The 20,690-nt window shown below is 36.5% G+C and overlaps 1 protein-coding gene across 2 annotated transcripts in view; it reads left to right on the top strand.

Annotated features, from left to right (window-relative positions):
- The window catches only part of DNAAF6 (dynein axonemal assembly factor 6), a 41,589-nt gene that overhangs the window by 6,762 nt on the left and 14,137 nt on the right, over window positions 1-20,690 (top strand). For both annotated transcript variants that reach the window (XM_084789245.1, XM_084789244.1), the window contains exons 2-5: window positions 1,682-1,852; window positions 5,394-5,466; window positions 7,774-7,879; window positions 12,281-12,377. In XM_084789245.1, the coding sequence (XP_084645371.1) occupies window positions 1,715-1,852; window positions 5,394-5,466; window positions 7,774-7,879; window positions 12,281-12,377 (414 nt within the window). In that variant the 5' untranslated portion in view covers window positions 1,682-1,714. The remainder of the gene's footprint in view (window positions 1-1,681; window positions 1,853-5,393; window positions 5,467-7,773; window positions 7,880-12,280; window positions 12,378-20,690) is intronic.

The raw sequence follows: 20,690 nt of genomic DNA, 5'->3' as shown, positions 1-20,690 counted from the left end.
TTTTTCCCTTTCACTGTCAAAGGTAGAAAATATTTCAATGAACATTTTGCTTTTTATGTTGGCTAAATGTTTAATGAACACATAATCAAAGACATATTTAAAAATATAAACAGAAGCCTCTTTGTCTAATTTAATATGTGTCAATTATTCATTTCCATAGCAGCCTACCAGACCATACTGTGAGAGAAATTGTTTTGTCACCTTTTATTTCACCTTCTCTATTTAATGTGTTTCCAGTGTAATGATCTTTATCATTAACTTATTCTACATCACTGTTAAAAGTGCTACTCATGCCCAGCAAAGTGAAACTTTTTAAAGAACTAATGATAGCTAATATAGCTTGAGTACTTACTATGTGCCAGGCACTAGTCCAGGCTCTTTTATATGTATTAATCTCCTTAAAACTTGTAATTACTCAAAGAGACAGACACTACTATTATTCCCACTTTACTGATAAAGAAAGTTAGGTAGAGCTAAGAAGTACATGACGAATCCAATTCCAAACAGCATGACCCCAGCCCTCTTATTCTTAGCCAATAAGGTGTTTTGCCTCCATATAAGAATTAGAGAAGTTAGCATTTCTTTCCTTCCCTTGACATTTCCAGTAAGTATCCAAATCAGTTATATATTCAACAAAAGAAAGTAAAAATATTTGTAAAATAAGACTTGGAAAATTCCATCTTCAATACAGGCCGATTTTGACAATTGACTATATCAGGACATTTATTACCAATCTAGGTACAATGAAATTTTTTCATGTATAATTTAATTAAACTTACTAGAGCAATACTCCCTGAGAGTAAAGCTGATAAAATGATGTTTCAAAAATATCTGTAAAATTATGGGAAAGATACCTATTTCAGTTATGTCCAATTTACCAACAGTAAGCACGACTCTACCATCCTTCTCAGGTTACTCATTAAAGTCTGACACCTCTGAGATATGTTTTTTAAAAGATCCTAACTGTCCTGCTGTGGATGTAACTGCAGAGATTATTTTCAAAATTGCTCCTAGGATGATAAGATTCGGTATTACTGTTATAATCATAAAAAACTATGTGTTTCTTTGTTCATGAATTTCACTAAAATGAGCCCATGCTCATTTCAAATGTCATTGTAAGGCTAGGTCTCATCAGAGGTTAATTAACAGTATGAATGAAGCAGAAAGGTACACACTTACCCAGGGCAAATCTGTGTAATGAATAAAGGTTATCTGGGTATATCCCTGAAGCAAAATATTTTTCCGTTCACAAATTGGAATATACAGCAGATATGAAACAGATTTTAAAAAATAGTCTAAAAACTGTGTTCCCTAGTACTAGTACACAACTTATAACAACATGTACTTTCCATCAAGTTGCCAAGTGGGTTCTTTTTCTGTTTTTGCAATGCTGGGAATTGAACCTGGGGCTTTAAGAATGGGAGGCAAGGAGTTTGCAACTGAGCAGTATCTGAAGCTTTTCCCCTAGTCATTCTTAAGCGAACTAAAAGCCAAGAGCCTTTTCTCTAGTTACTTAGTGTGTGCTGGTTAGATTGAACAAGAAGTTTTAGTAAAACAGACCCCAGGTTCTGTGTGGAGGGGTTCATAAGTATTTCCCATTATGACAGAGACAGTGGAGTGACACAATGAATGAAGGGAAACACGAGAAAAGTAAAGTGTGTCTGCTTATCTTTTCCCTCAGAATAGCGAATTGGAAAGCTCAGAAGCTGGAAACATGGAAACAGGAAATATGGAAGCAAAAAGCATGGAAGCTAAAAAAATAAAAAATGACACCCTGTCTTCTGTCTCAGCCATGCAAGCACTGTCCAGTCTACTGTATCCTGAAGAGGAGGGGGATTTTGATGCCGAACAGGTGGGCCTAGATTTAAAGATAAATTAATTGTATTAAAGGAAGTTGTGGAACTGTATTTGAACAACTCGTCCCCACCTTGCTGTGTGAGCAGAACTGTATCATCTGATACATGCATAGAAGGCTGGAAGGCTTATTATGCTTCAGACTATAACCTCTAGTACATTTCTAGCAAACATAATTATATTTTTTTCTACACCACCTGAACACTGAATAGGAAAATAGTCCTGTAACTATGGTAGCAGTAGCCACATTTCAAAATGTTTGTCATTTATATTTATGGTCAAAGAATGCTTGACAAGCATTGCAAAGAGCAGTAGCTAGGATTGTTTATGCCTAGACAATATTTCTACAAAACAAATATTTTCAATTATGCAATATTAATTGATCTCCCAATCCAAGTCTCTCAATTTAAAAAAGCCTACCTATGGAAAAAATAACAACAAAATAATAGGAAAATTAGCTTCTGTCTACTAATAGGGGATTCCCAGCACATGCTTAAATAGATATATAGAGTTTAATCTGGTGATTTCGACTTGGGGATCTGGACAGGTGACACCTTCAAGCCTTGGAGCAGCAAGATGGCCTTCCTGTCGGATAGAAGAGTTACCTATCCAAGGCCACTACTATTGTTCCCTGGATAAGCAAAATAGTGTTATGTAACTCCCTGGTTCCCCCTCCCCTCCCTAAATAGAAATGTTGACAATTGGGCCATCTATTATAATACAAAGTTTGGTGCATAATCATTCTACTATATCCAAATATTTCAATGCAGAAAAGTATTTTAATGAAAGTATATGGACTATGACCACAAATAAACCATATTCTATGAAAGGATAGATTAATTTATCCCTTCAAAATTTGTTGACGTAGAATGAAAACCAAGTATTTTATGAATGGGCCTCAAACCCAGTGGCCCAGATCAATATTCTCTCTCATTAGGTGAAATATCAGAATTAAATAAGATATAAAATGGAAATCAAATTGGTAGAAGAGGGCTGCTGAATCAGCTGGGAGTCACAGTAAGGAGACATGAGGTTTTAGAGAAAAGCCTTCGTAGAGACAAAAGAAAAATTGCCAATGATAATAGCATTAAATATATGCAACACATAAGACACAGGGGAGGGGAGTGTTAGGTGCAATGTGCACATGAAGTTAGGAAAACAAGTTCATTCTGCTACCTAAGTTGAAATAACATGATGCTAACTTTCCAGAGCATACTCCCTAGGAAAGGTGGGCTTATACTGCATAGAAGGAGCATATTAAGCATTTGAAAGACAGAACCCATTAATATTGTTAAGCAAGATTTACAATTGGCACTGATGCAGAGGTAAAATCAGCACTGGCTAAAAAGCATCTTCCCTATGGTGTTTATGTCTAGGGATGTTTATTTGCATCTAGAGGTATTTCTAGGAGGAAAGATGAGTGTTTATGAAAATAGAGAGACTATAACATCATTTTGCTGAATTACACAATTCATAATAGAAAATTACCATAATAATATATGATTGTGTGTATGTGGGTTATAAGCAATTTTGAGATAATTGGTCACTCAGACATCTCAGTACAGATAGCATTAGAGGGTATAGGATCAGAGATTCAGTACGATGGGAGAATAATTAATGTTGCTACTGAACTATTAATTTTTTTGGAGAGAAAATGCCTTTCATTTTTAACATGTATTAATCCTGAGAACAAGGAAATGATTACAAGAGTGATGTGTTTTCTAAAATGGACTCTCTGGAAAACAGCAAGAGAACTGTTGCATACACATTGGTTCTAAATGAATTGTTAAGTCTCTGGGAGATTGGGAAGCGAGACTGCTGTTTTTCAAACTCCTGAGGGGAATCTCAAGACTTATGGGAAATAAGAGCCCACCAATCTTCAGACACTGTGACAGGGATGCTCAAAATCTCTCCGACATTACAAAATGACATGGATTGAAATGACAAATTGCTCCGATAATTGGCTGTAGATACATGAAACAGGCTTAAATGATGCCCTTATAGGAAACAATTACCAGGTGGTATTTTATTATTTCCCTCTACCTTCTCACTTGAAATTTTATTTTTAATCATTTATTTTCATTAAGTTAATAAATCGAAACTCCCCTCCACTCTGATATGCTCATCTGATCATAACTGGCCATGTAGAGCAGATCCTCTTTTGCCAGAATGTTCACGGTATCATTTCTACTGATTTAAACTTTCTGTGGAAAGAGACACTGCAAAATAAGAGGCCCTTATGTTCCAAGAACCGCTTTGCTCTGATTGACTATTAGTATTCCGATGATTAATAATTTAATAAAAGTACCACACATTCACGTGACCTCAGTGATTAAAAAGAGGGAGGAAAGGTTCAGAATGCTATTGGGAATTTCACTTTAAAATATCTGCAATTTCTTAAGTCAGCACATAGAGCTTTTGAATCTCCTTTTTGAAAAACAGTAGTTTACTGTATCACACACTACTGAGATGTTACATATTATTTTATGATTTATAGTGGTTGGGATAGTTCAACATAATAAAGACCCAGGAGAGCTTTTCCAACAACATCCAAGGACAGACATCACTCTACCCACCCAAATGGGGCTTAATAACTTTCGTATGTGTTTGAAGTATTGGATGATGAGGGCAAGGACTAGAAAAATAAAAAAATGACATAGGGGCAGGTAGAGGTGGTAGTTTGTCAGGATCCAAGAAAATAAGATATTTTAACTTTTAGTAATGGAGTGAATCAGAACGTTGGAGTCTGATGATAGAAAGAACAAGTAGGAAGAAATTGAGTTTGTCTTGAAATAGCAAAGAATCCCTGAAAGAGGTCAGTGAAGTGAGAGGGTAAATATGTGTTACACTGGCTTGGAAGGAGTGAAGATGGTCCTGCGAGGTTGTGCAGGCTGATAAAAATGTAATTAAAAAGATGGCAAAATAAGCATATGGCTGTATGAAATCTGAAGTAGTTTGCCATTCATCTGACACTGAGTTGGGAGCTGCTGCACTAGGAAATGTGGGAAGGAGAAATATTTCATCCCCAAAGTAGAAAGAAAAAAACAAAGGAGTTACTGGGACTTTTAAACGTATCCTTTGATGTCTAAATTCTTAGCTTCTGTTTACTTTTATTTCAGTAGCATGTTCCTATAAGACTGTCTTTTACCTATCTCTAACCAAACACTGACCAAACCCCCAAATGCCAGTGCTGTTCTACTAACACTTGGTTCTAACGTGGCTCATTCCTCCTCTCCCAAGGGATACTTGATTCACTGGGCTGGAACCAGGAATTTAGTTCAACCAAAAAAAGATCAATTCAGCCCCAGAATCTATTAAACTGAATACTTTTTTGAAAGGACAAGGAAAGCACATTGAAAATAATAGCTGACATCTGTGTCTGTGTTGTATAACAATAGTGAATAATTAAAGTGGAACTCATTACAAGGTGTGGGGTTTTTTTTTTAGATAGAAAGCTTATCAGATTTAAATTATTAGTAGTAACATAGGCTATACAAGTCATGGTTACAGAATATTGGACTTCTTTTCTTCTCCCGAAGGGACAATGCTCATCTGCTGTTGGAGCCATGGGCCCTGGGAATATTGGACCTCCTAAAGCAAAAGAGGCCAAAGGTAAGTTATTTAATAAAGTAATATAGATAAATAGAATCAATATAGTATTTTCCTCAGCAAAGTCAGAGAGTAATAAAAACTAATATTTAATAAGATGAATTCATTAAATGGCATTGTATTAGATACCTTTGACTGCTATAAAGGTACATCTTAAGTGTTTTCACCACAAGCAAATGATAAATAGGTGAAGTAATACACATGTCTTGATTTAGTCATCCCACTGTGCACACGCACTTCAAAACATCATATTGCACATGACAACAAATTGTTAATTTGTTCTTCAAAACAAACATGTGATTTCTCAAAGGTGAAGAGGTGAGCTAAAGCAATGATGCACATGCTGAGCCATCATTTACGTATAGCTGTCATTACATAAAGCTGTCATTTTTACTTCTGCTGCAGGTTAGTAATTTTCTAATAAGAAAAATAATTTTGCCTCCAACTGTCTATATTCCTTGGTACATTCTCTGAGATAAAAGCCTGGGGAAATCATTCATGCTTAGGCTTAATTTCAGGCACATTGCTTCTCTTCTGTCGCAACCATAGGACCACCAAGACCTTTAGATTCTTCACTTTTCACTCTTGTATAGTGTAGAAAGTCCCTAAAATCCATTTATTAATACAACTTCAACAAGTATTTATTGGGAGTCTGTTATATGCCAGGCAATTTGATAACCTTTGAGACTATAGCGGAAATCAAAGATCTGTTCTGAAAAAGAAAGTAAAGCAAATAGCTACATAATTTTATCTTGACGTTGAAATGCTTCTAAAGGGAAGTTTATGGGGTTCCTTAAAAAAACATACTGGCCCAGGAGCTAGGGTTGTAATTTAGTATTAGAATCCTCACCTACTACTATTTTAAAAAAGAATTCAAACAGATAAAAAAAATCAATTTTTGTGACTCTCAAGCATGTTTGTTTATACTTTCTCACAGAATTAGAATTAAATATTTTACAAATCTTTGAAAATGTAAAAGCCTTAATTCTGTTGTTCCTGCTCAAAGTTACCAGAAGATGACCAGAAATGAGAAGCACGTTTTATTCATCAAATTAATTGATTTAAAAGATAGTGTATAGAAAAATGTTTAAAATAATGGATAAAATGAGGTCTGAGGACGGTTTTAAATTTTTAGTTATTATTACTGTGTCTACTCAAGAGGCTCTTTGACCCACTCTAGAGATAGTCACTACATGACAGGCTAGTGCATATCTGGATGAGTTTCCATCCTGCCGTATTTCTGATAATGTAGGTCTAATAGTCTCAAAAATTGGAGAGCAATGAGTAATATGTAAAATGTTATATATAAGCCTGCATTTAGGCTTTAGAAGGCTAGTGCTGGATAGAAGTGGATGCTTTACAAAGAATTGTGGAATTGAAAACCTGACAATCAGGTGCATTTCTGGGAAAGCTTAAAGGACTGAAAGTAATGTTCTGAACCTAATGTGGGTCTCCAATTGATTCACCAATGGAACAAATGCAATCTGGGCTTTTGCATGCTTACTAGAACCTATATATTTTTAAGCATTTAAGAATGATACATAAAAACCCAAGCACCTGCTCGGCTTTGCCTAAAGTACAAGTGATAGAGATTTTCTTTAAAGTATGCATATGCAGTAGGAAAATACTACACTAAAAAGTAATTACTCTAGATACTGTTTTTCATTTCTTTAATTAACAATATTTTTAAAGATTATATAATGTATACACAGGAAATGTATCAAAGGGCTTTTATAGTAAAACACAATGCAAGATAATATAACTCTATATAAATCAGAGTGCTTGCACTTCAGCTTTCTCTTTTACATAAATATTTTACAGAAGATTCTATTTGTCACCTCCCCATAGTGACATAGTGACAGTGGGATGGTTGGCTACCCCAGAGCTTATGTCAACTCCCCATTGATCCAAAGGCTGTATAAAAATACTTGCTTCTGTGCAATAAAATAGATCTGCACTCAATGATGATCTCCAAAGTCTGTTTCCTGGCTTGGTGACACCATTTTCCTAATCCGCTCCTGGATCCCAGTTCCCATAACCACCAGCCTATCTATACTAATGATCTCAATATTATTTAGTTGTGGATTATCATATTTTCTTCTTTTGCTTAAGTGATTTTTCTACAGTTATTATTACATTTATACAAAGTATTGTTCTATGATGATATTAAAGATAAATTCTAATTTAGTTTTTGTGGACAAAAAATGAGTTAGTGATTACAAATAAAAACATTTTGATCAGTTGTCCCAAATGAATATGAAGAACATGAAGAAGCAACAGCTTCAGTTGTGTCTTCTCTTTTCTTCACAGTCATTCCTAAATCCAGTGGTGATGAAAGTGAGAACATCTGGAATCCAGAAGAGGTTCCAGAAGGAGCAGAGCATGATGATATATGGGATGTTCGAGAAACCCCAGAGTAAGTCAAATGACACCAGGAATGTGTTTAGATAGTTAGGTTCAATGTGTCATTTGATACTATTATGCTTTTATAAAATTCACAAATAACTTGTACCACATAAGAGATAAAACTACAAGGCCATAGAGAGCATGTGCAATTGATTACAGTTCCCATTATAGAGCAAAAACAAATAATTAGAAGCAATGGCTTCCTATTAGTTATTATCTAGCAATAGTGAAAAATATAGCATTTCCATTATTAAATTTATATTCAATTTCAGTTTTGTTTAATTTAGAACTGCCAGAGAGGAAAAACAGCCATTAAATTATAAACATTCATACAAACCAAATTACAATACCATGTTGGTGTGTCAAAGGTCTACTTTTAATTACCAGTATTCTGTAGTTTCAGTAAAAGGCTATGTCTTCCTTTCAATTATCAATTATTATGCAGACATATTTACTAGATGTTTCAGGGCTATGCTCAGTATTCAGTATATTTTGCAACTAGGATTCAAACTTTGCTTTGCAGCCTTTCATACAAAATCTTTTCATCCTGATAAAAAAATCACTCTTTTAAGAAACTGAAATAACATTTACATACATAGATAAAATTTGTGGTTAAAAAGACTTTAAAACATATACATTTATATCTTAAAATCTTCAGCATTTAAAACACCCAGAAATATAAAACAAGTAATTCCTAATTATAATGTACTTTATTATAGTACACTATACTAGTTTTGTATAGTACATTATACAAATGTATGATGTATAAAGACTCTACTGCCTAAGCTAGCCTCAAACTAAGGATCTTGTTTTCTCTACTTTGACATGTGAATCTTCCTGTCTGGCCTAATTTATTCTGAAAGACGTTCAGGGCAAGTGATCTGACAACATTTTTACATCTGACTACAAAATTGTCCAATACATATTTTTAATTATGACCTTATGTTAGTTCTAAAAATAAAAGCAGTGGTAGATCAAGATAATTAACTGACAAGAAGGATACAGCTTTCAAATAAATAATGCCAAAGACGTGTAAGCTTTATTTAAAAAAGAATTGAAGATTTAAAAACATTTTATATGACTTTTTTTCAAGGTCTATGTCCTACTTAGGATTACTATTGCCATGAGGAAACAACATGACTAAAGTAGGTTGAGGAGGAACGAGTTTATTTGGATTACACTTCCACAGCACTGTTGATCATCAAAGGAAGACAGGACAGGACTCACAGGGCAGGAACCTGGAGGCAGGAGCTGATTCAGAGACCATGGAGCAGTGCTGTTTAGTGGTTTGCTCCTCACTTCATGAGCAGCCTGCTTTCTTTTTATCTTTTTTTTTCTGCTTTTGGTTTATTTGTTTTGTTTGTTTGTTTGTTTTGTTTTGTTTTCAACAACAGGCTCAACTCAGCCTGCTTTCTTATGGAACCCTGGTCAGCACCCCAGGAGTGGTACCACCCACATTGGGCTAGGCCCTCCACATCAATCATTAATTAAGAAAATACCCTACAGGCTTGCCTATGGCTTGATCTTATGGAGACATTTCCTCAACTGAGGCTCCCTCCTCTCCAGTGATTCCAGTCCTTGTTGACTTAAACTAGCCGCTATGGTCCATTTCTTAGCCAAGCCAAGGCATGTGTAAAATACACCTATAAACATTTTTTCCAATGGCCATTCTTTAAAATCTGATTATAAAGGCATCTTAAATTTTGCAGATAACCTTAATATCTTACTCCTTACTTGGGAAATTATCTATCTCTCTATTTTTAGCTTAAAATAAAATTAAATTAAATTAGATTTGGTACAATACTTGGTAAATGATTTAAATGGTTCAAAAAGGATAAAGTTTTTAAAAAAGTCAGAGTTCTTATTCTGCTTTGGATACCCTATTTTTTAAAAATCTACTTTTTCAACATATGGTTTTTAAGATAGGGTTTCTCTTTGTAGCCTGGGCTTTCCTAGATTCCCTTTGTAGACCATGCTGGCCTTGAACTCACAGAGATCTGACTGCCTTTCTGCCTCCCAGAGTGCTGGAATTACAGGCATGTGTTACTGTGTCTGGCTAGGGTACCTATATTTTAAATCCATTTGTATTGAAAATCATTTTTTCATATAATATACCCTAATTATGGTTTTCCCTTCACTTTATTCCTCCCAGTTCTTCCCCCACCTCTCCTCCAATCTACATCTACCCCCTTTGTGTCTCTTATTAGAAACCAAACAAGCTTCTAAGGGATAATATATTATGTAATAAGATTTTTAAAAATAAAACACATCAGAACAGGACAAAACAAACAGGAAGAGAAGATCCCAAGAAAAGGTACAAGAAACAGATGTAGACAGAGACCCACTTGTTGGCACACTCAAGAATCCCATGCAAACATAAAACTGGAAGCTATATTATATAGCTCTACAAAAGACCTGTAGAGTAAAAATGAGGGAAAAGTTTTAAAAAGATAAAATTAAAAGAGAAGAGAAGCCCCTGCTATGATATTTTGAGACAAAGACCCTCCAGAGTTGCTGTTGAGGTCATTTTCTGTTGGCTATCTACTGCTGGGCATGGGGCACATTTCTATGTCTAAAGAATGAATAAAGTAAACCTCAAGTTTTATGATGCCCACATATCTATATGAAAGTCACTCATTTGTCATATTATAGAATGAATGTCTCATATCCCTATGCAGCCAGCTCCCAACTAGAGTCAATGTCCACTTTTCATCTAGACATTTGAAGTTCTCCAGAGAGAGCATCTGTCAAAGTTCAAAGTGAATAATAACTCCAGTCATGACATGAGCTTTACAAGATTTTTTCTTGATGTTTTTAACCTTATGGAAATGCACTTCAAAAATGTCCTAATGGGTAAAGAGGAAAATGGATAATGAACACAAAGTTCACAAAGAAGAACTGCAAATGACCAAATGGAAAGTAATAATGGCCTAAGGAGAGAGAAATAAGGCTCAATACTTCAGGGAGTTTGAAGGAAGATTTAGTAATTGATTAGATATGAAGGATGGGAAGAATGCATGAACAAGGATGCTGAGTTTATTATTTAGGATTATAGATGGGGACAAAATGGTTTGGTGTTGGAGACATAAACTCTGAGATGCCTTGGGGACCTCAAGGCAAATGTATGTAGTATGAAGTAGGAGAATTGTACCTTTAGCTCAGAATAAGTGCAGAAATGAGAAATTTCATCTTGGAGTCGCACACATACATTTGAGTTCATTTTGTTTTGATTTAACCTGGATTCACCTTTATAAGTACTTAGTAGACATTACAGCTTATTAAGGGAAAGGTATTCCATATCAAACAGCGACCTATTGCTCATCCCATTCAAACTCAGAAATTTCTTTTTCATTCTTTTACTTTTAAGTTTACATATTGTTGGAAATTAAATGTAGCCTTTAGCCTTCTAATCTGCTTGTCACACTATTTCCTTGGTTGAACACTTTCTAGCATGTGTGTTTGAGGCCCCCACTTAGATCCCAAACACTGAAAGAAGAAAGGGGGAGGAAGAGGAGAGAGAAGAAACAGGAAGGGAAGAAAGAAAAGGAAAGGGAAATGGAGGGAAAGGGGGAGAAAGATGAAAAAAACCCTTGTAAATCATTGTTTGAATCTATTAGAAAAATGGTATGAGCTTCTATCCATTCTATTCTTAGAACAAAGCGAATGTTTGTGAAGTGTGTGTGTGTGTGTGTGTGTGTGTGTGTGTGTGTGTGTGTGGTGTGGTATGGTGTGGAAAGGAAAGGAAAACCTTTCATTATTAAGAATTCCACTTGACTTGAATCTAAACTTCGTAGTCAAGCTGTCACAACTATACTACCACTGTTTCCTCTGTGGAATTTTAGAAGCACAAACAGCCATAGAGATAGGTAATTCACACTCGTGTCTCCCATAAATCATACAAATTTAGAAGGCAACATCCTGTGCATTTGTAACATCACTAAGGTCACATAATTAATGGCAGGCAATACTGAATCTAGATCATCTTTACTTTGTGGTTTCAAATCAGCAAAGAAAGTTTTCTATCTTTCCAACAATCCCAGGGGTAGTAGGTCCAGTGTTTTTCTGAGAAAGTGTAGTCAAAAAATTACTTACTTTATTTGTAATTTTATTGGGCCTGTACTAGAAGTTCCTTCAACCCACTTATTTGGCATAGAGCTGAAGCAGGTAAGCTTTTTTTAGAAAACAGTCCTGGCCCTCAGTGTTTACAGTGTTGACTACATTTCTAGACCCTGTTCCTTTGTGTTCTAGTACGTATTTGAAAAACACTGAGCACTTCACCTATTTTAGTCCTTTCCTTTCTTTCTTTTTTTGTGCTAACATAACCTCAGAAGTTTCCAGTATGTTTTGTGTGATGTGACAGGAAATTGTTCTTTCACCTGAGTATTGTCACTAATATTGATATTTTTTTCAGTTATGAGATTGTATTCCAACAAACTGTGGGAACTGAGGATGTATACCTAGGGCTAACAAGAAAGGATCCTTCAACAGCATGCTGTGAGGAGCTGGTGGTAAGGCTCACTTTTTTCCCCCCATTTTGTGTATGACCATTATAGATAACTGTTATTTTCATAGTATTGTAAACAAATATGTGAACTACAAATAGTGGCTGATAAAAGATATCAAGGGATTGATGAAATAATTTAAAATGGACCACATCAAAAAATCACCTAAGCTTATACATGTTAGACAAAATTTACAAAGAAACATGATCAAGTTGTATGACCCAAAACACTATTTCTAGTCCTAGTGACACTACCCATTGGCATACTGATTATTTTTCAGTTCTAGTTCTGTCTGCTTATCTGATCATTTGTTACCTTCTGATGTACTGACAAGCCAAATAGGAGAAAATATTTCCTTCACTGAATCTGTCTTTTCTATTATTCCTCTATTCGTGGGATGACTCAGCTTATAATGAGGAACTACAAAAAGTGTTTTCTTCTTGATTTTCAGATCTGATTTTTACTGCTAAAAATAACTGTAAAATGATGCTTAGTTCTCTTATTTGCATGAAGACAGAACACATCAGGGACCATGTCACCATTTCTATCTAACAACAATAGCGATGCCAATAACAGCAATGATAGAACTGCAGCGTTACTTATTCGATCCTCACAGTGATTTTGTTGAAAACTCTGAGTCAGCCCTAGAATGTGAAATACAATTCACTTTGACAACATGTACTAGTAATTGGTGTTATAATTTTATTTTTTAGATCAGGGGCTATTTTTTTTTTATCCGTTTCCTTCTCTTACATTATCAAATGCTGAGGTACCCTCAAGAGATGCTTAATATCTTTTCTCAAGAAAATGATAAATGGACTCTCCTTTTGGCAGTAGCTTGAAGTTTTCTCTTATTAACAAAATCTAAGACATTCAATCGAATCAAGTAACATAATGGGAATAGTGACTTTAAGGACCTCAGGAGATTTTTTTCCAAACTCTAATGAGTTGAGATTTCAAGTGATCTTGAAGTAATTAGCTCCCAGGGTCTTACCAGTAATATTCAAATTTCTCTCCCTTAAATTACTGTAAAATTAGGTTTTTAATGTCTAGTGCTGGGGATTGCTCTAAGCTCTGGAGAAACCATAGGCTCTAAATAAATAAAACTGTTGCAAGTCTATCCGTTTTTCTTATGCAAATTATTATCAGTTTTAATATTAAAGATAACCTGAATAAAGGATCTTAGAAACTAAATCACATCTCATAACAGGCATATACAGTTTATCTAAAACAAAGTAAAAATATATAGAGAATATTTGTGTCTTCCCTGTAGTGAATCTATAACCAACTAGGAAGGAAAACCTAATAGAGATAAATTGATTTTATTATTAGCAATTAAACTCAGTGTAGGCAACTGTAAGTCTAACAAGGAGTTCAGGTTTGGATAAGGCATGGACCCCAATGAAAAATAGCATCAAATAAAACATTATTCATGTCATGGCACTTCTCTCTCTCTCTCTCTCTCTCTCTCTCTCTCTCTCTCTCTCTCTCTCTCTCTCTCTCTCCCTCCCCCTCCTCTCTCCCCCCTCCCCCCCACTTCTCTCTCCGTGTAGGCTGGAGGACAATTTTGAGTGTCATTTTCATCTCATACACACCACCCATCTCTTTTGAGACAAGGTCTTTTATTGGCCTGGATTTTACCAATTAGGCAGAAATGCTCCTGTCTCATCAACCTCCTCAGCTATGAAATTACAAGCATGTGCCATACCACACTTGGCCTTGTTATGAAGTTTCTGAGGGTGGGGGTCAAACTCATGTCTTGGTGATTACAAGGCAAGTGTGTTATCAACTGAATCATATCACAGCTCCACATTTGCCACTTCTATATTCTTCTTATTACTTTTCTTTCTTGTCATATTTATTCTTCATCTTTAAATACTTAATGAATTCTACTACATACTAAACTCTGTCCTAAGTACTAACATTCAAAGAGAAATCAGAAATAGTTCGTTTCTGAGAAAATTACAGTTCAGGTGATAGATGTCTTTTAAAAATAATCTCCAGGGTTCTGTATGGTCAGTCCGTATGTGGAGACATGTAACAGGTGCAGAATGCTCAGCAGAAAAAGATCAGTTAACTCCATCTGGATGAATAGTATTTCTGTAGTGGACAACATGCAAAGAAAGACCTTCTGAGCAGAGATAAGAGCAGATGGAAAGGTGTGCAAGCATGGCGTATTTGAATAAATGGGGACTGGAACAACAATCAAGAATAAGTGTGGGCAAATGTATGATGGTAAACTGACTCTCAACATGGAATTTTTTAAAAAGCCCTGACTTGGGCTGGAAGTGTGTAGATCAGAAATAATGGCAGAAATAGAAATGTGCAGGAGGTCATGGGTTTGATTAGCTACATAGTAAATAATGAAATTCCTAAATATTAGCTTGAAGTTTTTTTCTGGGAGTAAATGAACAGTGACAGCCATTCTCATTGCTTAAGTCCACTGATAAGACTCAAAGTAAAGAGACTATTGACCCCATCTGTGCTAGTTTGTTTTTTTTTTTAATCAACTTGACACAAACCAGGTTCATCTGGGAAAAAGAAACCTTAGTTAGGAAAACGCCTCCACCACATTGGCCAGTAAATGAGTCCTTGTGTGCATTTTTTTTCACTGATGTTTGATGTAGGTGGTCCCAGCCCACTGTGGGTGGTGCCAGTCTAGGGCAGGTGGTCCTGAGCTGTAAAACAAAGCAAACTGAGAACCAAGGAGAAGCAAGCCAGTAAGCACTACTCCTCCATGCCCTCTGCATCAATCCCTGCACACAGATTCCAGCTCTGTTTTCCCTCTGTGATAGAATCTGACATGAGAGGTGAAAGATGAAATAAACTCCTTTCCTTGGCAAGTTGCTTCGGTCATGGTGTTTTATCACAGTAATAAAAACTTAACTAAGATAAAGATTTCTTGCTCAATTTTATGTGCCTATTTTTCCTGTTGATAATATGGCATTTTTGAATCTAAGACATCTTTACATTATAAATATGCCATTTTCTTGATAAAATGCTTTAAAGGAAAGATGATACTTATATGAACTATACACATCAATTTTGAGATGCAGTCCAGTATCAGAAATACTAAAACATGAAGAAAATTGAACCGCAGCATTGGTTAACTATTTGGAGTAGGATGAAGTATAATAATCTAATGCAGAGACTTTCAAAAGAATACTTTGTCTTTTGTCCTTACTTAATGGGAGGGCACTAAACAAAATTCTGAGCCAGGAATATGAATATCTTTATCAAACCTAAAGAGTGCTGTTGTCCAATTCTGAGAGCCTATTATTATTCCCCTACTACCTACTCCTGAGTGTGTAGCTACCAAGTCTCCCTTGTCTTAATCTGTACTGAAATATTGTTGAGCTAGAGCTAAGTGTGCTTTACAGACTTGTTTTGTTTTGTTTTAGCTGTCAAGATTTTTCCAAATGCACATTATTATTATATTATTATTATTATTATTATTATTATTATTATTAATTTTTATATCCCAACCAGTTTCCCTTCCCTTCTTTCTTCCCAGTTCCTCCCCCACTTCCTCTCTGCCCCTCCTATCCACTCTTCTTCAAATTCACTTTTATGAGAAATCTCAACACATTGATGAAAAAGGTACCATCACCCATTAACTATCTATTGGATATTCAAATGGAGCACATTTGAATAATGTTAATCTAATCTTGTCTTTTTGTATTATTATATTAAGTTGGAGCTAGTGAGGTATCAAATACTCCTAATGAATTAATGAAAGAATGTGAAGAGAGATAGAGTTTCTTACTCATGGGTGGCATAGATGTCTGAGTTACTTTTCTATTGCTGTAATGAAACAGCATCACCAAGACAACTTAAAAAACAAATCATTTAATTGGGTGCTTTCCTACAGTTTCATAGGGTAAGTCCATGATCATTGTGGTGGGGAGCATGGTGGGAGGCACACTAGCATGATGCTGGAGTTGGAGCCGAGCACTCACATCAGATCCACAACTTGCATACAGAAAGAGACTGGGCCTACCCCAGTGCCACACCTCCTCCAACAAGGCCACACCTCCTAATCCTTCCTAAACAGTCCACCAACTGGGAACCAGACATTCAGATATGTGAACCTGTGGGGGCCATTTTCATTCAAACCACCACAGATACATTTCTCCACACCCCACAAGCAGAAGATCCCATTTTAAAAAATTATATTGTCCTTTTTACAATTTTCTTTTTTCTTTTTCTTTTTTTAATTTGGAGACAGGGTATCTTTGTATAACAGCTCTGGCTGACCTGGAACTTGCTCTGTAGACTGGCTTCGACCTCTGCCACCCAAGTGCTGAGATTAATGTGCTACCACTGCTTGGCTCCTTTTCCTTCTTTATATTCTTTATTCCAACCCCTCCCCCAGGTCTCTACACTATGGTTTTTCTATAAATATCCATGACAACGTCATTGTTTGCTATGATTTATGAATTCAACAGATGCTCCAAGAGAACTTCTTTATGACAGATGCTATATTGATGGACCTCACAGTGGGTAAACAAAATAAACAAATTTCTCCTTCTTTCTTACTGACAAGACCAAGCAGTCCCTAAGCAGTGGTGCAGTGGGAGCTGGTAAGCTGACTGAACAGAGTTTTCACAGATTCATCAATAGGAAAACAATGACCTCCCAAAGGAAGTAGATTATTACTTATGCAAACAGTACCAAAAGATCACTCTTCAATCCGCTCCTCAAATCCTTCGCTCACAGGTTAATATCAAACTAAAAGGGTCCAGATGGCATGTAACCTGAGCAGTGGGGTAGACTATTGCTGTGGCGTTAATTCTGAGCGACAGCTAGCTCTACTGTATAGCCTGCATCTGTACTCAGGGTAACCGAAATGGCAAGTTCTGTGTTCTTCTGGAACTAAGAAGTAGTGTGAGAAACTGTCTCATGGCAACCTCCTACAAGACTAAGGACCTCCAACAAGGTAGAGAGGCAGATGATAAACAGCAGAGAGGCAATTCCTCAAAGGTTACTTACCTTCCTACTATTCCCAGAGGACCATAGAACCTTGCTTACACGGCCTGTGTGGATACTGCAAGGTCACTAGAGTAGCAAAGTAGAGATATTTCCCTACAGTATGAAGAAATGATTTTGTCTTGCTGCTTTCTTTCACTTGATACTAGGAATACTAGCAAGTGGTTAATAGACTGTTGATTACGTGCTAGGCATTTCTCTAGAAGCAACACAGACTGCCTTCTTAATCACCACACCACACCTGACACAGAGGTTGTTATGACTCCCATTTTGTAGGTCAGGGTATAGAAGCACAAGTAGCTATTATGTTTAAGAAAATAGTTTTAAAGTCTGGTGGAGGCAAGTCAGTCGGAATCTGATGGATAGATGTGCAGAATGATATGAATGTGAAGAAAAGAAAGTCCAAATTATTTAGCAATGGAGATGACATTCAACCAGGACATTTCAAAGTGAGATGGTATTTCTTCAGGAGCAAAGGATGAAACACATTCTAAGCAAGGTGGTGGGAAAGAATAAAGTTATGACACAATGAGTGCAGGTAGTGTGTTTTCTCTTTCTTAAAAAAACTTTATATGTATTTTGAGAACTATGTGTGAAGTTCTTGGGGCGTCAGAATACATGTAGACAGGAGGAAGGTAAGGCAGAATAGCTGAAGCAGGACTAGGTGTGAAAGCCATCGAATGTCATACTATGCTTTGGCTGGATAGTGTACCCCACAAATTCATATAGGGATACCCTAAGTTTTCAGCATGATAAAATTTGAAGATGAAGTCTTTAGGAAATAGGTTCAGGCCAGATCATGTGAGGCTTTCATGATGGGCTGGGTGACTTTGTCAGAAGAGCCTATGGAAAGTTTGCCCACTGTTTTTCTACCATGTAATGACACAGGGAGCACTTATACATTAGGAAGAAGGTCCTTACTATAACCAACCCTACTGCCATCCTAATTTCTGATTTCTGGGCTTCAGGGCTATGAGAAAATAAAACTGTTTTTCTAGTGTTTAAGTTACCAAGTATTTTGCCATGGAAGGCAAACAAGGATAAAGGACTATTCGATTTCAACTTCTTTCCTGTTTAGTTAGTAAAGGCATGAGCTAAATGATGGTCTGTGTGTTTCTGAAGAACTCCAGAGGCGGTATGAACATGCCTCAGTTTGGGAATGATGACAGGAGAAAAGGGTGAGTTTGGAAAAACATGGGGATAGCAGTTGTACTAGTCCAAATGAGTGTCTCAGCTGTGACAGTGAGGTTAGGAAGCAAAGGATGAGTTCAGTAAACACTTTGATGTTAATATTAATAGGGCCTGGCCTGGGCAGTGGTGGCACATGCCATAATCCCAGCACTCGAGAGGCAGAGGCAAGTGATTTATGAGTTTGAGTTCAGCCAGGTCTACAAAGGGAGTTCCAGGACAGCCAGGGTTGTTACGCGCAGAGAAGCCCTGTCTTGAAAAACAAACAAACAAACATAGATCTGGAAAGTGGTGAGTGTAGCATGTAAGGGAGAAACAGGAGTGAGGTTTCTAACGTGAGTGACCACAAAAATGATGATGGCTTTAACCAAGATATATGAAAATAATGAGGTCTCTGTAAATTATACCCTTAGATACAGATTCTTTCTCTTCTAGCTCACCTGAATTTTTCACATTTTTGCAATTACCATCCAATAGTTTCTACTGTTTTGTTCCTATGTTGCAAGGTGAGGTATGGAATGGAAAACAAAGTAAACAAGGTTCTAAGACAGAGGTACATTAAGTTCGTACTAGTTTGAACTTGAAACACAGTGAGAAATCTTGTTAGCAGTGTCTAATAGGCCATTATATACAAATCTATATGGAACTCCAGAAGAAAAAGACTGGAGTTGTTGTTTTTCAGAGTTGATGGTTTTTGCTCTCATTGGGTGTTAGAATGTGTGAGCACAATGTGCTAACTGTCCATCATACTTGAAATAAGGTTAGGTATGATTTTACACTGTGTATACACACACACACACACACACACACACACACACACACACACACACACACAGTGTGAGGGATTTAAGAGATAATGAAACTTTGCCAGGGGGAGGGGGGACATAGTACCAACAAAGAGGCATAAGAGGCTGTTAGGATGAAGTGAACCATCAGAATTTAGAAACATAAATTCTTACTCCAGTTTTAGACTACATATTGGAAACCAAGGGGAATTATTAGATCAGTGAAGTGAGGTTGGGATTGTGGTGTAGAATTAGAGATACACCGATGATGAGAGGGGAAGAATATCCATCACAGAAACAAGGTAGGAAAGAATGGGAGCTTGCCTAACGCCTGAGAACATGACGAACAGAGGCACTACGGTTGACAAGTGAGGAATGTGGTGGCGGCGGCAGCGGTGGTGGTGATGGGGGTGGGGAGAACTATGGGTATCTGAGATATGCAGGGAGATAGCCTGACTTCTGCAAAGAACTATTTGTCAGGAAGCAGGTGGGTACATTGAGGCTTTAGGTCAGTAAATTTCCATTTTCACTCGTCTCCATCTTTAATATCCAAAACTGAATGGGCCTACAGTTGTTCTGCTAAGTGATTATTTGTTCTAGGAGAGGGAAAAGCAGGCTTCTGACAGTTTAATATTCCTCTAAACTGGAGTTGGTGCATAATTCTTTTGTACCCCTACTTTGAGGGATCTATATTGATAAGGAAACAATATCACATGACCTAACAAACAAGCCTGTTTTTGTTTTTGTTTTCATGGTCATCTCTTCAGAGTGTTAGCTACGCTACGAGTCTTCTTCCCATCCTTGAACTTCATTGAGAACAGGGAGGGATTCAGGGATGGACTACAGATCAGTCACCATCCAGCAGACACAACCAGGAATCACATGTTCATCACATATATTTATTTCAAAGAAGCTGTCGATCATCCTAAGCAGCTCACTAAGAATTCACTTGCTTGTTGAGTAGTGTGCTTCATTAATACTGATTTGTGTCTTAAGGTTAAAACAGTCATATTCATTTGCTCCTAATAAATAAATAGATTTAGCCTCTTTAGTAATGAAGTTGATTATGTTTTTTTACATTGAAAATTCTAGAGGACAGACACCTATTTTCTCTTGTTTGTTGAGCTTCCTGATTATGCTGACCTTGTTTGATTGGTTACATATCAAGCCATGTGTCAGGGAGAAGGATATTTGAGCTGTAATAGGATTCCTTATTATCAGCTTGAGGCAGCACAGTACACCTTCAATTAACTTGCTAATAGTTCTTTCGGTAACACATACATTTGTAGTTAGTATTATAGCATTAGTTTATAATGATCACGGTGGTGGGAGAGGATAACAAATACCTTCTTAAAAG

The sequence above is a fragment of the Acomys minous genome (genome assembly GCF_964271855.1).
Source record: "Acomys minous genome assembly, chromosome: 7".
Taxonomy (NCBI): domain Eukaryota; kingdom Metazoa; phylum Chordata; class Mammalia; order Rodentia; family Muridae; genus Acomys; species Acomys minous.
The sequence above is the reverse complement of the archived record's forward strand: the minus strand, read 5'-3'. Positions and strand labels throughout refer to the sequence as shown.